This window comes from Bos indicus x Bos taurus, chromosome 5 (genome assembly GCF_003369695.1).
Source record: "Bos indicus x Bos taurus breed Angus x Brahman F1 hybrid chromosome 5, Bos_hybrid_MaternalHap_v2.0, whole genome shotgun sequence".
Taxonomy (NCBI): Eukaryota; Metazoa; Chordata; class Mammalia; order Artiodactyla; family Bovidae; genus Bos; species Bos indicus x Bos taurus.
Window position 1 is genome coordinate 19901823 of NC_040080.1, and position 22022 is coordinate 19923844.

At 37.8% G+C, this 22022-nt stretch overlaps 1 protein-coding gene across 1 annotated transcript; it reads right to left on the reverse strand.

The window, feature by feature from the left end:
- Positions 1–13592: 13592 nt before the first annotated feature.
- On the reverse strand, positions 13593–20887 carry CD69 (CD69 molecule). The gene is made up of 5 exons (XM_027541273.1): positions 20557–20887; positions 17803–17925; positions 16464–16663; positions 15979–16082; positions 13593–14733 (listed from the first exon to the last, which is right to left on the reverse strand). Exons 1-5 carry the CDS (start codon positions 20624–20626, stop codon positions 14625–14627), a joined length of 606 nt encoding a protein of 201 aa, XP_027397074.1. The 5' UTR covers positions 20627–20887; the 3' UTR covers positions 13593–14624.
- Between the last annotated feature and the right edge of the window lie 1135 nt (positions 20888–22022).

The window sequence follows — 22022 nt, forward strand, 5'->3', positions numbered from 1 at the left end:
AGTATATGATATAGTTTAATAAACTATAAATAAAGTATACAAATATTCCTACTTTTTCTTGTACACCACTGGCTTCCTTTGCCAGTATTTTTCTAACTTCTTCCTTATCCTTTTGTGGTACTTTACTTTTCTTCTACTTACCTCTGAGAGAGGTACCTTTGTGTTTAGAAAGAGAGACTAAAAATAGTAATGCTTAAGGAAGACTGATTATTTAACAATAGCTTGCATGCATCCTTAAGAATTTAGAAAAGTCCCTTTTTCTACCAACATTGTTAAATTGCAATGAAGAAAAATAAGATGCAACATCATGATAAAAAAATGAAGGTCTGTAATGGTTAACGTCCAAGACATAGATAATACAGTGGGTTAAGTAATTAACCACATTTTGGGGAGTTGTAAGAACAGGAAAGTGTGCAAATCAGGAATGTGAGATGGTTACAAAAGAGGAAATATGTTCTAAGATGTAAAGTGAAATTTTACATTAAAAGAAAAATAGAATCTTTAATTTCAAATACACGAAGTGAGATTAAGGTTTAAGCAAAAATGGAGGGACCAGTAGTCTCTAACTAGTAATTGATTTAAAATACCTGAGACATCTTTTATTTATCAGCACAGAAATTTGTCCAAAATAGTGAAAGGTTGTTGCTGAACCATGAAAGATGCCAGGATTCTTGGCCTCTGGAGGAGAAAGATTCAATCCAGGTCCAGAGACGAGGCTTGATCACTCAGAGCTTTTGTGTAATAAAGTCTTATTAAAATATAAAAGAGATAGAGAAAGCTTCTGACATAGGCATCAGAAAGGGGCAGAAAGAGTGCCCCCTCACTAGTGTTAGCAATGGGGTTATATACTTTTAATTAGTTATTACAGTGAATCAAAAGAATGTCTGGAGGTTGTAAAGACCTTACTAGACCCACTCTCATAATTTACATTTTAAGATAACAGGATTAGCCAGAAGGCTTTTTCCCCAGAAACTGTCTTCAAGCAGGATACATTATTATTATATAATCCTAAGGAATGTAGGGGCTTGCCTGGTGGCTCAGAGGATAAAGCATCTGCCTGCAATGCAGGAGACCCAGGTTTGATCCCTGGGTTGGGGAGATCCCTTGGAGAAGGAAATGGCAACCCACTCCAGTATTCTTGCCTGGAGAATCCCATGGACGGAGGAGCCTGGTAGGCTACAGTCCATGGGGTCGCAAAGAGTCAGACACGACTGAACAGTCAACGGTATGGTAAGGAATGTAGAGGGAAAAAAACAAAATTTGTCCTTTCCTCTTCCTTGAGAATTCCAGACCTCTCTCTCCTTGAGGACCCCCAGACTTCTTATCAACCTGCCTAGGAATTGACTCTCTCAATAGAATCAAAAGATTTTTGTCAACAAACACAAAGTAAATGATGTTAGAGAAATGACAGTTTTTAGTAATTTGTCTGAATAGGTTTTTATATTTGTGAACTTAAAATGTAGTTTGAAAGTTTAGATGGGTAGTCACAATTCCCCTGTATTTTAGTGGCACTTTCTGTCGGATGACACATTGTTGTTAAAATACACAGAATCATTCCAATTTATGTTCCTGTGCCTGGCTGGATTTATTTATATGTTGTGAGGTATACATCAAAAGAGAGAGAGATCTCCAAATATTTTCTGTTCAGGGAAACATTGAGTGTATTTCCATTAGTAGATCAATTTTCATGAAATATATATAAAGCTTATAATATTTATATAAATTTTTCACAAATTTAATATAGATAGTCTCATAAAGACAGTAAACTAATTTGCATTAAATCTGTAAAAATATACTAGAGATTGCATTAGCTAAAAATTAACATTTATTAAGATCATCATGTGTTTCAGATATTAGCTTGTTTAAACCTCACATATTGCAACAAATATAAAAAGGTAGGTGACTATTATCCTTATTTATTGATGACGAAGCAAAGTAACTTACCTAAAATCACACAGAAGGATAGGAGCTGATCAGAAATCTGAAAGATTATTTGACACCAACACATATAAACTCACTGGCTAAACTCAGTGGCTTCTCTTGGAACCAGACGCTGAGTTTCAAAAGAGTATCCTCTCCCCAGGAAGCTGAGTTTTTAGTGAGTTAGATGAACCATTTACTAACATTTAATATATGAATCAAAAAAATTATCCAGCAGAGCAAGCACGAGGTTCTACTGCAGCCTAGAAGTTCATCAGAGAGAAACTTGAAATGAGACGTGAATATCAAAGGAAAAAACTAATTTAGTTTTAGTAACAAATAAGGCTGATGAACAAATGGACCAGCCAGGCAGAAAGGTACCGTAAAGAAGTACCTTCAGGATTTATAGCAATCCTTGTCACTCCAGGGTTTCAAAGAGCTTCATAAAAATAGAATTGCGCAGTTTGTAGTCTTTTATTTTGAGCTGCTCTACTCATCAGATTTTCAGTCCTTATTTGTGCTGTCACAGATACAGAGCATCATAGTACAGTTGTACCACAACTGACCTGTTTTATAGCTGATGGACATCTGTGTTGTTTCCAGTTCAGGGCTGTGATGAATAAAATTGCTGTGAATTTTTTTTGCACCATTCTTCATATGCATACCACTTTTATTTTTGTTAGCAAATAAGTCAAATTTCTGGATCCTGAGCTACCTGCATGTTCAGTTTTAGTAGACATTGTCAAACCGAGGGTGTCCTCCTCAATTTACACTCCCTTTAGAAGTTTTTCTTTTTTCCAACTAAAACAAATTCTCACTAACATTTGGTATTCTCTTTTTATTCTTGTTCATTTTTTAATTTAAATTTTGATACTGTAGTAGATGTACAGTCACTCCTTTTAGTTTTCATGTCATTTCTCTGATGACAATTTTGAGGGTTTTGATAAAGCTGATGTGACATTTTGATGTCTATTTTTTGTGCAACTCCCTTTCAAGTCTTTTGCCCCTTTAAAAATTTGCATTTTATTGTCTATCTTTTTCTTATTGCTTTTTCTTTTTTTTAAGCTGTAATCTCAGTCTTTGTTAAGAGAATCTGGGCGGCTATGGACACAGCTTCATCACTCACACAGACAGCTAAAAACTTCCCTTGGCCTTCAATTCCGATTGGTACAGCATCTCAAGATCAGTCAGAGGTGAGAGTTTTGGGCTTTTTGAAATCATTCCTGGACATTCATACTCTAAATGTGCATGACCTTCCAGATTGCTAGGAATAGGTTTAAAGTCCACTTTTCAAAATCCACATGCAACAGCACAAATAAGTATCAAAAATTTACCAATGAGCAAAATTTTTCCTTTTAAATTTTGGTCAGCTTTTTGTCTCCACGGATGGTATTGCTGCTTTAGAAAATGAAGCAGTTGTCACTGATGTTTTTGACAGACACCTAAGCAAAGTTATAGCTGGACATGGAACAACAGACTGGTTCCAAATAGGAAAAGGAGTACGTCAAGGCTGTATATTGTCACCCTGCTGATTTAACTTATATGCAGAGTACATCATGAGAACACTGGACTGGAAGAAACACAAGATGGAATCAAGATTGCCAGGAGAAATATCAATAACCTCAGATATACAGATGACACCACCCTTATGGCAGAAAGTGAAGAGGAACTAAAAAGCCTCTTGACGAAGGTGAAAGTGGAGAGTGAAAAAGTTGGCTTAAAGCTCAACATTCAGAAAATGAAGATCATGGCATCCGGTCCCATCACTTCATGGGAAATAGATGGGGAAACAGTGTCAGACTTTATTTTTCTGGGCTCCAAAATCACTGCAGATGGTGACTGCAGTCATGAAATTAAAAGATGCTTACTCCTTGGAAGGAAAGTTATGACCAACCTACATAGCATATTCAAAAGCAGAGGCATTACTTTGCCAACAAAGGTTCGTCTAGTCAAGGCTATGGTTTTTCCTGTGGTCATATATAGATGTGAGAGTTGGACTGTGAAGAAGGCTGAGTGCCGAAGAATTGATGCTTTTGAACTGTGGTGTTGGAGAAGACTCTTGAGAGTCCCTTGGACTGCAAGGAGATCCAACCAGTCCATTCTGAAGGAGATCAGCCCTGGGATTTCTTTGGAAGGAATGATGCTAAAGCTGAAACTCCAGGACTTTGGCTACCTCATGGGAAGAGTTGACTCATTGGAAAAGACTCTGATGCTGGGAGGGATTGGGGGCAAGAGGAGAAGGGGACGACAGAGGATGAGATGGCTGGATGGCATCACTGACTCGATGGACGTGAGTCTGAGTGAACTCCGGGAGTTGGTGATGGACAGGGAGGCCTGGCCTGCTGCGATTCATGGGGTCACAAAGAGTCGGACACGACTGAGTGACTGATCTGATCTGATCTATAGGGATTATGGAAAGAGTTGTTGTTATGTTAGTCACTCAATCATTTCTGACTCTGTAAACCCATGGACTGTTGCCCACCAGGCTCCTCTGTCCATGGGAGTCTCCAGGCAAGAATACTGGAGTAGGTTGCCATTCCCTTCTCCAGGGGATCTTCCCGACCCAGGGATCAAACGTAGGTTTCCTGCATTGCAGGCAGATTCTTTATCGTTTGAGCCACTAGAGAAGCCTAGGAAAAGAGTAGATGATTTTAAAAGGATCTCACCTGAAGAGATCCTTCCCTGGTGGCTCAGACGATAAAGCGTCTGCCTACAATGCGAGAGACTGGGGTGCATTCCTGGGTCAGGAAGATCTCTTGGAGAAGGAAATGGCAACCCACTCCAGTATTCTTGCTTGGAAAATCCCATGGATGGAGGATCTTGGTAGGCTACAGTCCATGGGGTCGCAAAGAGTCGTACACGACTGATTGACTTCACTTTCACTTTCACACCTGAAGAACTGGAAAGTTTTAGAAAGTGGAAACTGCGGCGGAAAAAACCTCCTACCAGCAGAGGGCGCTGTGCGATTGTGGTTACCATAAACAATAACAGCAATCTGATTTGTTTAGCCAGTAGGAAGCTATTTGGCTATGGTTTTTCCTGTGGTCATGTATGGATGTGAGAGTTGGACTGTGAAGAAGGCTGAGCGCCGAAGAATTGATGCTTTTGAACTGTGGTGTTGGAGAAGACTCTTGAGAGTCCCTTGGACTGCAAGGAGATCCAACCAGTCCATTCTAAAGGAGATCAGCCCTGGGATTTCTTTGGAAGGAATAATGCTAAAGCTGAAACTCCAGTACTTTGGCCACCTCATGCGAAGAGTTGACTCATTGGAAAAGACTCTGATGCTGGGAGGGATTGGGGGTAGAAGGAGAAGGGGACGACAGAGGATGAGATGGCTGGATGGCATCACTGACTCGATGGACATGAGTCTGAGTGAACTCCGGGAGTTGGTGATGGACAGGGAGGCCTGGCCTGCTGCGATTCATGGGGTCACAAAGAGTCGGACATGACTGAGTGACTGATCTGATCTGATCTGAAGGTATTTGGAGAAGGCAATGGCACCCCACTCCAGTACTCTTGCCTGGAAAATCCTATGGACAGAGGAGCCTGGTAGGCTGCAGTCCATGGGGTCGCTAAGAGTCGGGCAAGACTGGCGACTTCACTTTCACTTTTCACTTTCATGCATTGGAGAAGGAAATGGCAACCCACTCCAATGTTCTTGCCTGGACAATCCCAGGGACGGGGGAGCCTGGTGGGCTGCCATCTATGGGGTCGCACAGAGTCGGACACAACTGAAGCGACTTAGCAGCAGCAGCAGCAGCAAGCTATTTTGCGACCCCATGAGCTATAGCCTGCCAGGCTCCTCAGTCCATGGAATTTCACTCAGTTTTAAATATTCCATATTTTTATATGCCTAAATAAGCCAAATTTCCCCCAGTCTGACTATGGGTCCTAGATCTGAAATGTAAAGACTTTGGGCAAAGTACTTAATTTCCTTGTGACTTGGTTTCCTTCTACATAAAACACCAATAGCAGTAACACCTGAGTCAGAATGTGAGAATTAAGTAAATTGATCATATTTATTTAGTCACTGATATAAATAATAGTTGTCGCTCAGTCATGTTTGACTCTTTGCGACTCCATAACTGTAGCTCGCCAGGCTCCTCTGTCCATGGAATTCTCCAGGCAAGAGTACCGGAGAGATGCACCAAATAAAACTGTTATAATTATTGCATTTAAAAATTATGTTTATTGGAACAATATCATCATTCAGTGTGAAGTTTTGTCACTTTTATATTTTTGGTGCTTTGGATAATATAAGGAACAGATGTCCTCAAATTTAGTCAAGTAGTATGAGTTGAAACTTGTGCCACATGGAATCAGGTATAATTCAGCAAAATGTGACTAAGGAAAGCCTGGGACAACAGTTCAGTGTCAGAGATAGAAAATAACCAACAAGTTTCTAGGCACTCAACAATAAGTTTGAGAATTATTCAGAAGAAATTTCTTAAAGGGAGCATGAGACTTCAAGTAGTCTTATTTGGCTAGTCATAAAAGGCATGGGTAATCATTCAATAGGTCATACTAAGCCTGTCCCTACTGAGGGCAACTTATAAAGTAGGTAAAATATTTTAAACCATATTAAAGGCATCAGTGAGATGGCAAAGTAATGAAAACCGGCATAATGCAAATCTAGAAGAAGCTGAAACCAGGAAAAAAGAGCTCCTTTATCTATAGAAGATTTTCAAAGACGGACAAAAGAAACTGAGTTCCTGAACAAGGCTTTGGTGTCTTAGAAGTGAGAATAATTCTGGTCTTCGAGTGGGATTGAGGGACTGAAAAATCAGTATATCTGGCTGGGTTGGTTCACCAAAATCTACACCCAAGGACATGAGTTTGCAGTCTGGAAACTACTGACAATTTAAGTCAGATGATTCTTTGTTGTTGGGGCCTGTTCAGAAGTTTCCTTTACTTCTACCTTCTGGATGCCAGGAGCAAACCTCCTCCTGCTTTTACTCCGTACCATGTTGAAGAATCAAAAATATCTCTAGACATGGCTAAATATCCTTTGAGAAACAAAATCCTCCCAGGTTGAAAAACACCGCTCTAGGAGGAAGACTGATCTGAAAGCAGGCTGGTCTTTGAAGGAGACCAAGCTCAACTTCAAGTCCCTTCAGTATCTAAAGTTAAAGGAAGGGATCCTAGATTGTTCATGACTCTGATGATTTGCTAGAAGCAAATTTAACCTCTGCCAGATGCCAAAGAAAAATTATACTGAATGAGTTGTATAGGAGAGGAAGAGTTTACTGAAGCCTATTTTAGTAAGTGAAGAAATTGAAATAAATTCTACTGAAACAAAAGGCAAGAGGATTTCTGAGTGTTGGAGTCAAAGGTGCTGGAGAATGTTAGAAGGTAGTCAATGTACTTAGGCCATTTGTGTTGGCTTATTGGTGCTTATTTGCTCAACAGTATTTTAGCCACATTGTTCTATGGTGGTTCTGTGGTTTTTTAAAAAAAAAAATCTGCCAGGATTGGGAAAGACCTGGGTTTGATCCCTGGGTGGGGATGACTCCCTGGAGAAGGAAATAGCAACTCACTCCAGTATTCTTGCCTGGGAGATCCCATAGACAGAGGAGCTTGTGGGCTACAGTCTATGGGGTCACAAAAAGTTGAATACAGCTGAACACAGCACATACATTTTGCTCTTAGGTTAGGTTCCTACGCTTCTATTGAGACTGGGAGGCAGGGCTGCTCTCTCCTTGGTGATTATACTTCAAAGGGATGGCTCACAGGTGCCTGAGAAAAGTATTTGTGGGCTGTCAAACTTGCAAGAGGCTGGAAGAAAATTTATATCTGAAAGCAACAGAGAAAGAATTTTCAATTACAAAATTTTTTGAATAATGCTCTAAGAAGAGGGAGGTCAGGAGTCTGCAGTCAGGAAGAAACCTAAGATTTAGTTACTGTAAGAGGAATACTAAGTCTGGCTTGGTCAAAGAATATAATATTATTTTAGTTCTAAGACATTTATTACAGTCTTTCACAGACAGAATCTAGTATTCCACAACAGTGGTACAAAATGGGTATTTGAGTAAATAAGGAACATGAAAAATAACAATTAGAAATAATAGCAGTTAAAGACCTCCAAGGGCTCTAAGTAAAGTAAGTAAATGAAGGTCACTCAATCGTGTCCAACTCTTTGTGACCCCGTGGACAGTAGTCCATGGAATTCTCCAGGCCAGAATACTGGAGTGGGTAGCCTTTCCCTTCTCCAAGGATCTTCTCAACTCAGGAATAGAACCCAGGTCTCCCACATTGCAGGTGGATTCTTTGCCAGCTGAGCCACAAGTATTAATAAACTTGAAAGTATTAATACAAAGTCAAGCAGACTTTGACATAGGAAAATCCAAATATAATTTAAAGATAATTAGCCTTGCATATAATTATTTCTTAAATATACATATTTTGTATTTTAAAAAGAAATACAAATAGTTGAAATAATAGCATATTTAAAATGAGTTCAAGGAAATAAAATACATTAGAATTTAGGCTGAAACTTGGAAATTACAAAAAATGATGAAAATGGAATTTTAGAACTAAAAATTATAATGATAAAATTAATATCTCAGAAGAAATAGAATTTTTCTTAGTTTGATAATATGTATCACTACCACCACCCCTCCACAAAGAATAAACAACCAAACAAGCAAAGAAAACTATATTAAACATCATGTTAAAGGTAATTGTTGAAAACTTTCTCTTTGAGATTGAGAACAAGACAAAATATTCACTGTCATCACATTTACTTAACATGATTACTGATGGCCTTAGCAAATACAATAAATTTTTTAAAGTTATAAAGATCTGAAAGGAAAAATCGCAGCACACATCAGCCATAGATGCAATCCCACTTATAGAAAATTCAAGTAACCCTACTGATAAATTATTAGAATTAATAAGTGAGTTGAGAGGTCCCTGGATATGCAAAATGAATATAAAAATATCAATTGTATTTTTATTCAACAGAAACTAGCTGAAAATGAAAATTATTAGTTTTCTCTTGATGCCATAATTACCACAAATCCCACATTTTAAAATTACATGTATTTATTATCTTAATGTTTCTATAACTCAGAAGTTCACGTTCAGTGTGACTCAGTTCTCTCTGCTTAGGGTTTATGAGGCCAAAATCAAGGTGTCAGCAGGGTTTCCCTTCCCTGAAGGTTAAAAGAGCAGGAACTTAAGATGAACTCTCAGTAAACTAAGATATCTAATTAGTCATCTGTGGAGAAATGTTTGAACTGCCAATGTTTGGGGTGGAGAAAGAACAGAGTTGGATAAGGGATCACTAAACCAAGCTGAGTGTAGGTAGCAGAGATTTATAATGGATTTTACCAGCAGTGTTACGATGTTCTTTATCAATGTGTGTTCTTTGAAGCTTGTGCAAGTAGTTGGGAATGCCAGTTTCTTTGGCTGAAGTGGTTTAATTTTCACTTACTTGCTGACTGCCCGCCTCTCTCATCTTCTTAAGGCCAATGGCCTTCTTTATCCTGCTGCCTACTCCATCTTCAAGCCAGCAAAAATGCTTCTAATCTCTCTGACCTCTCCTTCAGGCCAGTCTCTCTAACTCTAGCCAGAGACATTTCTCTGCTTTTAAAGTCTCATACACAGGCAGAGTTCAGAGATAGTACAGGTTTGTTTCCAGACCACCACAATAAAGGATATGTCACAAGGAAACAAGTCAGGCAGACTTTTTGGTTTCCTGATGCATATAAAAGTTATATTTACATCATACTGTAGTCTATTAAGTGAGCAATAGCATTGTGTCTAAAGAAAAAAAATCAATGAACATACCTTAATTTAAAAATATTTTACTTCTGGGACTTCCCTGGCGCTCCAGTGGTTAGGACTTTGCCTTCCAGTGCAGAGGGTGTGAGTTCCATCCCTGGTTGGGGAGCCAAGATCGCACATGCCTTGAGGCAATAAATAAATAAATAAGTAAAACAGAGACAAATTCAACAAAGACTTTAAAAATGGTCCACATTAAAAAAAATCTTAAATAAATACTGCTGATAAATTCTAATCATCATCTGGACCATCAGTGAGTCATAATCTCTTTGCAATAGAAACACCCAAGATTACTGACCCCAGATCATCATAATAAATATAAAGAAATATTGTTAGAGTTACCAAAAAGTGACACAGAGACATGAAATGAGAAAATTCTGTTGAAAATATGGCACTGATAGGTTGTTTGATCCAGAGTTGCCACAAGACTTCAAGATGTGAAAAATGCAGTAGGCAAAGCACAATAAAACAAAGTATGTTTGTAATTAGTTTGTGGCTACCTATACAATTCAGGGTAATCTATCTGAAAGCTTATAACAGTAACTCCATCAGAATTTCTTGCTTGTAATATGACATATTCATATTTTCCAAAATCATTAATTTTGGGGGGCGGATTATCTTGCCTAATGTGGGGATGTGTGCTAAGTTGCTTCAGTTGTGTCTGACTCTTTGCAACCCTGTGGACCGTATCATTATTGCCAAATTCAGACTTAAATTGAAGTAAGTGGGGAAAACCACAAGACCATTCAGGTATGACCTAAATCAAATCCCTTACTGTTATAAATGGAAGTGACAAATAGATTCAAGGGATTAGATCTGATAGAGTGCCTGAAGAAACTATGAATGGAGGTTCGTGACTTGTACAGGAAGCAGTGATCAAGACCATCCCCAATAAAAAGAAATGCAAAAATATAAAAAGGTTGTATGAGGAGGCCTTACAAATAGCTGAGAAAAGAAGAGAAGTGAAAGGCAAAGAAGAAAAGGGAAGATATACCATTTGGATGCAGAGTTCCAAAGAATAGCAAGGAGAGATAAGAAAGCCTTCCTCAATGATCAATGCAAATAAATAGAGGAAAACAATAGAATGGGAAAGACTAGAGATCTCTTCAAGAAAACTACAGATGCCAAGGGAACATTTCATGCAAAGGTGGGCACAATAAAGGACAAAAATGATATGGACCTAACAGAAGCAGAAGATATTAAGAAGATGTGGCAAGAATACACGGAAGAACTATACAAAAAAGACCTTCACGACCCAGATAATCATGATGATGTGATCATCCATCTAGAGCCAAACATCTTGGAATGCGAAGTCAAGTGAGTGTTAGGAAGCATTGCTATGAATAAAGCTAGTGGAGGTAATGGAATTCCAGCTGAACTACTTCAAATCCTAAAAGATGTTGCTGTGAAAGTGCTTCACTCAATATGCCAGCAAATTTGGAAAACTCAGCAGTGGCCATACGACTAGAAAAGGTCAGCTTTCATTCCAATCCCTTAGAAAAGCAATGCCAAAGAATGTTCAAACTACTGCACAATTGCACTCATCTCACCCACTAGCAAAGTAATGCTCAAAATTCTCCAAGCCAGACTTCAACAATATGTGAACCATGAACTTCCAGATGTTCAAATTGGATTTAGAAAAGGCAGAGGAATCAGAGATCAAATTGCCAACATCTGTTGGATCATTGAGAAAGCAAGAGTTCTGAAAAAACATCTACTTCTGCCTTATTGACTACACCAAAGCCTTTGACTGTGTGGATCACAACAAACTGTGGAAAATTCTTCAAGAGGTGGGAATACCAAACCACCTTACCTCCTGAGAAATGTGTATGCAGGTCAGGAAGCAAGAGTTAGAACTGGACATGGAACAACAGACTGGTTCCAAATAGGACAAGGAGCACATCAAGGCTGTATATTGTCACCCTGCTTATTTAATTTATATGCAGAGTACATCATGAGAAATGCCAGGCTGGATGAAGCACAAGCTGGAGAAAAGATTGCTGGGGAAAATATCAATAACCTCAGATATGCAGATGACACCACCCTTATGGCAGAAAGTGAAGAAGAACTAAAGAGCCTCTTGATGAAAGTGAAAGAGCAGAGTGAAAAAGTTGGTTTAAAACTCAACATTCAGAAAAGTAAGATCATGGCATCTAGTCCCATCATTTCATGGCAAATATATGGGGAAACAATGGAAACAGTGACAGACTTTGTTTTGGGGGGGGCTCCAAAATCACTGCAGATGGTGACAGCAGCCTTGAAATTAAAAGACGCTTGCTCCTTGGAGAAAAGCTATGACCATCCTAGACAGCATATTAAAAAGCAGAGACATTACTTTGCCAACAAATGTCCGTCTAGTCAAAGCTATGATTTTTCCAGTAGTCATGCATCGCTGTGAGAGTTGAACTATAAAGAAAGCTGAGCGCCAAAGAATTGATGCTTTTGATCTGTGTTATTGGAGAAGACTCTTGAGAGTCCCTTGGACTGCAAGGAGATCCAATCAGTCTATCCTAAAAGAAATCAGCCCTGAATGTTCATTGGAAGGATTGATGCTGAAGCTGAAACTCCAATATTTTGGCCACCTGATGTGAAGAACTGACTCATTTGAAAAGACCCTGATGCTGGGAAAGAGTGAAGGCAGGAGGCAAAGGGGATGACAGAGGATGAGATGGTTGGATGGCATCACCGACTTGATGGACATGAGTTTGAGCAAGCTCCGGGAGTTGGTGATGGATAGGAAAGCCTGGCGTGCTGCAGTCCGTGGGGTCCAAAGTGTCGGACATGACTGAGTGACTGAACTGAACTAGGGTTCAGTTTGAGCTAAGTACTGTTCTAAGTCCATTTTCTTGTATTAGCTAACTTAATTTCTAGCTAATAATGAAATTTCTACCGAATTCTAAATAAACAGCTGGTCAACTAGTGAGGTAGAGATGAAACTCGTGAAAGGTTGTTGTTGAACCACGCAAAGATGTCAGCATCCTTGGCCTCTGGAGGAGAAGTATTCAATCCGGGGCCAGAGACGAGGCTTGATTGCTCAGAGCTTTTGTGTAATAAAATTTTATTAAAGTATAAAGGAGATAAAGAAAGCTTCTGACATAGGCATCAGAAGGGGGTAGAAAGAGTACCCCTTTGCTAGTGTTAGCAATGGAGTTATATACTCTCCAATGAATCCAAAGAATGTCTGGAGGTTGTAAAGACCTCACCAGACCTACTCCCATAATTTACATTCTAAAATAACAGAATTAGCCAGAAGGTTTAATCCAGAGACTGTCCTCAGGCAGGATACATAATCCTAAGGAATGTAGAGGGAAAAAAATGTTTGTTCTTTCTTCCTCCTTGAGAATTCCAGACCCTTCTCTCCTTGGGGAGAGAAACTTGTCTAGGAAATGACCCTCTCACTTGGACAACATTTGCATCAACATGTACAGGCTACTATATTTAAAAAGGATGACCAGCAAGGGCCTATTGTATAACACAGAGAACTGTGCTCAATGTTGTGTGGCATTCTTAACGGGAGGAGATTTGGGGGAAGGAGAGATGCATATATAGGTATGGCTGAGTCCCTTTGTTGTTCATCTGAAACTATCACATTATTAATAATCTATACTCCAATACAAAATTAAAAAGTTTTAAAAAAGAAAAAACTGAAGTTATAGAGTGAAAATTTTTTAACTGACATAAATTCCTCTCAAGTCAATTAGACTATTTACTGAACTTTTTCTGTATAGAGCTCTCTGAAAACACACATGAAAACAACTTTCCAGGTACAAATAATTATAAAGTTAAGGTTTTATAATAGGTATGTCTTCCAAAAAATGTTATATTATTCTGTTTCTTTCTTTCTAGTATGAGATGTAAGTTTTAATATATTTTGTAGGCATCACCACTTCTTAGAAACCATTTTGTTTATTTTACTTTTATTTTAACATACATAAAGGCAGCTTGTAATTGCACTGGATACAAAAGACAAACAAATAAACACACCTTATTGCACTTAGGAAATATTTCACATGAAGTATTGCACATGATAGAATTGTATCAGGAAAGCCACAAATTGATAAGCAGATAGAACTATTATTTTTCCAGATTTGAACAATACAGACTTTTTCCTGAGAGACATTTGCCACATCACATATTGCACATTTTCCAACACGTTTATCTGTTTTACAAATATTCCTCATGTTCTTCTTGTCCTTACCTTTGTGAGAGACTGTATATAAGGCAATACTTTATATACTTTTGAAAAAGGCAAGTTTACAGTGAAGAAGTGAAAAAAATAACATAAATACCTAACCACCCCATTCTTTGGGGGAGAAATGACAAAAAAAAAAAAAAAAAAGAAAAGAAAAGAAACTTGACAAACTTCTTTAAAAAGAGAGAAATATTACAAAGCTTCATTTCATAAGCATTGCCCATTTACTAATGTCCTTGGAGTTAGCAAAATGCATTTAGACTAAATCTCTGTGCTGCTAGTTAAAATTTTCTTTGTTTATGTTCAGTTTTTAATACCACCATCTAATTCCTTCATACAGTACAAATGCATGAAGGGCATACATTGTTTGTAGTCATTCAACAATAAATAATAACTCTAAACCTAGTTATTTTATTATCTCTGAATCAAAAATATATAAAGTGCACTCAAAAGCTTTGCAGTCATTTATCTCATCCTTGGACAAGATTTATCAGTCACCTGTGACACTTTCAGATCATGGCAGGAGTACTCCATAATGCAGACATGCCTGGAATTTTTCTCCCTTTTTTCCAGTCTTGTGTGGAAGAAAGTTTCCCAAATAATACAAACGTTTTTTTCTCACAAAGTCTTAATGGGAAACTTCTGACCAGAGAGCAGCATTTGCCCACAGTTGTCATATTTCCTAGAGTTCCATGTTAGAATGTCTATAAGCAAATATGATTCCTCTTTATTTGGAGGGTTTGCTACATATCCAGTGTAAATTCTTGTCACATTCTGTGCTGCTGATCTCTGCACTGTTCAGAACTGCACAGTTCTCAGACCCCGTAAGGTTGAACCTGTCAAACAATAAAGAAACTGGAATTAGTTTCAGCCTATCATTTCCGTTCAGTTATATGAAAATCAACTTTGTGGTGGTGGTTATGGCTTCTGCTTTTTTTGTTGTTGTTTTTTTTAAGATGTAATGCATGAGGCAAGTATGCCAGTCAAATGATCACAGAACAATCTGTAGAGACAGTAGACAAAGATGGAAAAGAATAGTATGTGGAGAGAAGATACAAACTTAAGAGTGAAGAGCTCCATTCATTTGGCTGGTGTGTCACTACAAGAGTGACTCTTATTCATTTTTGAGTGCAGAAACCCTTCGAGAAACTTCCCAGAAAGTGCGCACGTTCAACAATCATGCATATTAGTTCATACAGTTATGGGGGGTAACAGCCCCTGGTGCCCATTTGTGGATGTGGGGCATACTAAGGATTCTTTTTCTAGAGATTTAAACTAGTTCTCTGAATCTCTCATTTTCATGAAACTAGAGACCTAACAGTTCATTCACATCTGAGTGACAAAGATTAATACTAAACTTATACGGTGTCCTTCAAACTTGAAAATATACAGGTAATGGAAATTAAGTAAGCATCTTTAATTTTGGGGCAAGTTTTCTCTCAGACCCATAGAAGCTTCTAATTATCAATAGGTATTGGAAATATTGTTCTTTATCCCTGTGGATATGAGAACTGGGAAAGTTAAAAGGGAATTCCTTTCCAAAAAGTATCTTGTCAATTAAATAAAAATATTAGATTGGAAATTTTTTTCACATCATCATAATTATACCTGGAATATTTGAATCTTATTTCACTAGAATTTACTGAGATCAAGTTACTAGAAGTACTTATTGTATGAACTCCAAGCAGATAAAAAAGGATATTACTATTAAAGCCCTTCTTTAAGAATTCCATAGTTTAGCTGTCCTCAACCATTTTGGTACCAGGGACAAGTTTCATAGAAGATAATTTCTCCATGGACTGGGGCAGGGGGATGGTTTTGGGATGATTCGAACACATTACATTTATGGTACACTTTATTTTATATATTTTTTAATCAGCTCCGCTTTGAATCATCAGGCATTAGATCCTGGAGGTTGGAGACCCTTCCCACAGAGTATAACATACAAAAGAGAATGTTAAAGCTCTGCTTCTAAGAGCACAACCCTCATAAAGAACAACACTTTGAAAGAAAAAACAGGAAAGCTGCCAGCTTTGGGAGCTGGCAGCCTTGGAAGCATAAAGAGATATCTTGAAACTCACCAGTTGTTAAATTCTTGGCCATTTGACCATTTCCACGTCTGGCCAGCTTCATTTTTCAGCCCGATCCAGTGTTCAGCTCTACCCACATGTTGTTTTAAAAAGTTCTTGAAGGAAGAACAAAGGAAGTGTATGTTAAACCACCCCTCTTGGTATGTATGTAATACATTCTGTTTTTCAAATCTGCAAGTAGTAAGCATTGTAGCTCAGCTGATCATTTGTATTAACTAATGATTAATAGTGCGATGTGGGTTCAGCTCATTTGGATTTCTGATCTTTGAAGCTAAACACATCACACTTAAAGACTACACTGGACTCTCATTTGGACCTTAGACTGATCATGTGGTTTCTTGTGACTAAGTTTTCCCGGGTCAGAGACAGACAGAATATCTACACTTAGAAGGAAACAGAAGAAAATCACGGATTAGCTATATAAAATAAAAAAGAATACCAACACTTTATGGAATTCTTTTTGAATGCCATCTTACCATGTCCTCTTTAGAATCAATGACAGCAAGCGTGGCACCATGTTTGGAGCAAAAGTTTTGGGCCAAGGTCCAGTTCTTTGTTTTCTTGGAAATAAGGTAGTATTTCCCCTTGTGTCCAATCCAATCATCTGAGCATGGAAACACATGGGTGTTTGGTGGCGCTGATGATGCATATTGTCCTGGACAGTTGTACTGGCCCACTGTGAACATAAAAATGGTGTGTTTTAGCAACACAAGGAACCAAGTACCCATAGGGTACAAAGTAGTTCAGGGATACTCTACTAGGTGATAAAGGAAGAGAGGAAAGAAGATGAACTAAAAAAAAAATTTTATGGAAGTATAGTTGACATACAATATATTAGCTTCAGGTGTACAGCACACTGATTCAGAATTTTTATAGGTTATGCTCCATTTAAAGATATCAAAAAAGGAAGGTAAATTCCATAGAGAGCAAGAAGGCAGTTTTTCACTTTATCTGATCTCTTATTGTACCTCATCATCATTGTACAAGGTCTAAGAAATAAGAGGGTGTCACTTTGGTCAGAAAATGGTGGGGAAATTTAAAAATCTTGAAAATAGTCTTTTGACTCTAGTTGAAAAGGGGTATAAGGTATAGGGGTTGGCTGAAAAGTTGGTTCAAGGTAACAGAAAAACTGAATTTTATGGCCAGCCCTATATTATAAATTCCAATTAAGGTTTTGCATTTGAATGCAGAGGGGGAAGAATTTGAAGACGTGATAGATATAACTCTATATGGCAAGGTGGAGGAGAGAATACTAGCAGAGTAGCAATTCAGAATACAAAAAGGTTTATGGCTGGGGAATGTATCCTAACATTGTAAAATTTCATGTGTGTATAAAACACAAATGAATCTTGGTATAGCTGTATGCTTCAAATACCGTAACAAAACTAGCTCTTGGAAGCTTCTAGATATATTCTTAATTATCTCAATTATCCATACCCACTATTGTGTGTCTTTTGAGATAAGAGACTGTCCAATTCCTGATTAATCTATGGCTTAGATATCATTTTTTAATCAACAATGAATGGGCAGCCCACATTTTTCCAATTAAATATCAATTTGTTTAGAATCTAAATCAACCCTTTCTGTTACAGAGTTAAATATCTTCTCACATGTAATTTTATCCCATGGTATTATATAAATCATAGACAATTTTTAATAGTTCTAAAGCACTAGAAAACTAGAAAAGTATTGTATCAGTTATCTAAGGAATGTGGAACCATATTTTATATTTCCTAGGAAATTGACCATGTACGAAAAATGAGATGATTTAAGATTAATCAGAATTTTTGATGAACTCATGAAGTGCAGACTCACCTGATAGAGCAACGAGAGCTATAATGAGAGTGGTGATGAAGACCACGTTTACTACAGCACATGGGATAGGAACTTGAATGGACCCTTCATGATATGTTGCAGAATAAGTCCCAGTGGCATGACCTGAAGAGAGAAAGTGGATGATGAGGCAGGCTATAGAAGTAAGAAAGAGATATTTGATTTTCTCTTGAGGCATTTAAAAAAATATATGTCTCCCTACCTTCTTATGTGAAATTTATAAGTTACGTTTCCTCAAATTTTGAATAAGTTATTTTTGGCTAGAAATGAAACAATCCAGTCACAATAATGAGATTATAAAATATTTGCCCAAATATGTACTGAGTAGCTATGAAAATAAACATATATTATAATTGTATTCTTTAAGGTTTAACTAGACAAAGAGATGCTGTTTTCCTTCAAAGCAATTTACTATGCAATGGATGTTAAGACAACTTTTGCCTCTTCTGAAGGTTGTTTTTCCCAGCATAGATCTGCTTTCAAATTTTCCAAGAGAAGACTTTTCTTCACTCCTATCTGGTTCTATTTCTCTCAACTTGTTAAAGCAAATCTGTATTTTCTCATCAGCATACAACTATTACCAGAAGCAGCGCTTGGTAGTTAGGGTAGCAAGTTCAGAGCTCTCTGTCTAGTTTCACTTCTCACCATGTGAGACTCAATGAAGGGGCTCAAACTCAATGCAGGAACATCTCTGGCTCCTCAGCAGGTATCAACACATCCAAGTAGCTCATGGATGCCAGAGTCCACTGGCTTATCCACTGGACTCACACTGTTGGCTTGGACATCCAGTGGATAAGCTGAGGAGGTGATTCTCTGATTTTAAGTTATATCATTAGTTCATTAGTTAGGGCTATTGTTATTCACAGTTTGTTTTATCACCTAGGCAACAAAACATTCCCCTAAGAGTATACTTCCGCTTTGGTTACAAGCCCTGTCCATTAATGGAGAAATTTGAAAACAAATCCTCTAGTACATATTGAATCCCTCAAGGGTGGTGCTCAAAGATTGTTCACACTGATAAAGCTACAAGAGCAGCATAGACTTAATATTCATAAATCAAGTATTCAATAGAAGATTGGGATGATTTCAGGAAAAGTTCACAATTCCTACAATTAATTCCTTCTTATTTCAACTATGCTATTATTGAATGGTTTTATTCTTAAATATACATTTTCTTTCAGGAAGTTCAGCTGAGTCATCAAGTTATGGGTATCTGGTCACCAAAAAATTTGTGTGGCTTGCAATATCCACACTTGATTTTGTGTTCCTAAGTGAAAGATAGTTTTATCAGAGGCAATGAATGCTTTTCTAAAGCAAACCATGCTAGTAGACACATATTCAGAAAACAACCCCCTCCTTTAGGTATTTTCACCTCTGTTGTTCTGAACACATTCTTTGTTACTGGATAGTTGTGTTTACAAGTAAACTCTAGTTCCTACCTTCTAGTGTTTGGGGCACCTCATTAACATGAGAGGAAGAGAGAGAGAAATGAAATAAGTCAAGAAAGTTTCACCAAAAAAGTTATTGGAAAACAATGGGAAAATCCTGGTGACAAGAGATGAAAAGGTCTGTGGATAGATTAGACAAACAGAAAATGAGAAAAGTGATACAGCAAAAGTGTAGATTTTGATGAAAAATAAAAGAAAGGAAGAAAAATGTCTGATTCATATAGAATTTGAAGTCCACGATTAGAAAGGTGAAATAGAAAAGTGAGTGCCAAAGAAGTGATGCTTGCAAATTGTGGTGCTGGGGGACTCTTGAGAGCCCCATGGAGGGCAAGATCAAACCAGTCAATCCTAAAGGAAATCAACTCTGAATATTCACTGGAAAGACTGATGCTGAAGCTCCAATACTTTGGCCACCTGATGCAAAGGGCCGACTCATTGGAAAAGACCGTGATGCTGGTAAAGATTGAAGGCAGGAAGAGAAGGGGGCAGCAAAGAATGAGATGGTTAGATAGCATCACTGACTCAAGAGACATGAATATGCACAAATTCTGGGAAACAGTGGAGGACAGGGGAGCCTGACATGCTGCAGTCCTTGGGTTCACAAAGAGTTAGACACAACTTAGTGACTGAACAGCAACAACAACAAATAGAAAAGTGAAATGGAGGGAAAGAGTACCCATAGGACTAGAGAAGAAGACTGTGTTTTCAAGAATTCTTTATGAGGTTCTCACAATAAATTGCCTTTGGACACTATAAATATTCAGATGCTTATATGGCTATTCTCTCAAAGTCTGGAAACCTGTGTTCCTAGCAACTGGAGGATGTTTTCTTGAGAACACAAGATAAAGCCCATGAAAATCACACAATGGTACAAGGTTCAGCCAGTCAAGAATGAAAAATAGAATTTTTCATAAAGAGAGGCAGTGCTTCCTAAGGGATGTCCAGATGGCTATGAAAAAATGATACTTCACTGGGCTAGGGAGGGGATTTTCTAATTAAATCTGAAAAACTGAGATGGTATAAAATAAAACAAAGACGTAGATTTTTAAGAAGTTTCTAAAATTCACCTTTGTGATTTCATTTTGTGTCTCAGGTATTCTGTGTTCACATAGATAAAGAAATATTTACTTCTTCCCACTTTCTCTTGTATCCTGATCAAATAGAACATAGCCAAGTTTTTCCACAAAAGGCAAGCTTGATTTTCTCCCTAACTACTGGTGTATATCATAGATAGATATAAACATAGATGTAGATATTACCAGTATTTAGAGAAAAAGAATCGACTTACTTTGTTGTTCTCTTTTCAGGTGCAAGGAGCTGGTCTCTGTTGCAGAAAAATCTTCAGAATTCATCTTCATCCTTGTCACAATCCCCCTGGTTAATCCCACGTGGAGCCAACCTACAGTGAAAGTCTCTGCTGGAGCTCTTGTTCCGTCTCTGTGTCTTTGAGATACCTCAGCATTTATATTCAGCTATGTTGTCTCCACCCCCTTCCTCTCACCTCCTAATCGCTCAGATACTCCTGTTCTCTTTAATTTATGCTCCAGAGGCTCAGACAGTTTACAATGTGTTGTTGTGGTGAGCTATGGGTTTCCCCTGCCATCTGAAATGTGCTTTCTCACAACTGTAGGTGCAATATGAAGAGGCAAGCGGGAATTTCCCAGAATCTGAGATATCCTTTTTAAATTTGTAGAAAACAAATAGTTTAGGAAATAGAATATCCAAGTAAAGAATTAAAAGTTAGAGATTCCTATATTTGAGATGGAAATAATTTGAAGAGTCATATTTCCCTGGAATCTCATTCATTCATTAAATCATACGTTTAACAACTAATATGCATTGAACATCTGCTATGAACCCAACACCATTTGGGGTTAGAAGATTTATTGTTGGTTAAAAAATCTATCCTCATGGATCTTTCTCCAGTCTGGAAGTGTTTTACTTAGCGAGCTATAAACTGGCTTTTAGAAATGTGCCATTCACTTCTTCCCTGGGAACTAATTTCTTAAGTTATTATCTAGTAAGTAGTTGCTTTAATGCAGGAAATAGAAACCTTGTGGCTGGAACTTCCTTTCTATGTTCTAAAATTGTTTATCTTAAATGATCTATTTCATTTATCTCAATTTTCAGGTTATATATTACTGTCATTTGGACTGCCTTATTTCCCCTCAGTAATATCTTTTTATTCTATTTTTCTTCCATTTGCTAGATTAGAGTATAATTACTATAAAAATATATTACCATAGTATCAATGTCATCCAGGTAAATTAATAAGCTCAATGCAAAAATAAATACAGAATGTCTATATCCAGTGATTTAAGGAGAGGATCAAAATACTGCTCTAATTAATAATTTTAGTACTCAAATTTTGTCATTAATGTGACTTGAATAAAGATATTCTGTTTTCAGAATAAGGCCTTTGTGAAAATGTTATGGTCAAGTGGGTAGGAAATTAACATCTACTGTAGGCTTGGGCTTCTCCTGTAGCTCAGTTGGTAAAGAACCTGTCTGCAATGCAGGAGACCCAGGTTCAATTCATGGTTTGGGAAGATCCCCTGGAAGAGGAAATGGCAACCCAGTCCAGTATTCTTGCCTGGAGAATCCCATGGACAGAGGAGCCTGGCATGCTACAGTCCATGGAGTTGTAAGAGTCGGACACAACTTAGCAAGTACACCACCACTGTAGACTGCTGCTGCTGCTGCTAAGTCGCTTCAGTCATGTCCGACTCTGTGCGACCCCATAGATAGCAGCCC

Bases quoted from the DNA above. Each gene is read 5' to 3' on its own strand.
- CD69 (XM_027541273.1), bottom strand. From the start codon at position 20,626: ATGAAGATGAATTCTGAAGATTTTTCTGCAACAGAGACCAGCTCCTTG. The intron at 16,083-16,463 runs GTAAGATGGCAT...TCTTCCTTCAAG, and splicing joins TTGATTCTAAAGAGGACATG to AACTTTTTAAAACAACATGT. The intron at 14,734-15,978 runs GTGAGTTTCAAG...ATTGTTTGACAG, and splicing joins GGCCAAGAATTTAACAACTG to GTTCAACCTTACGGGGTCTG.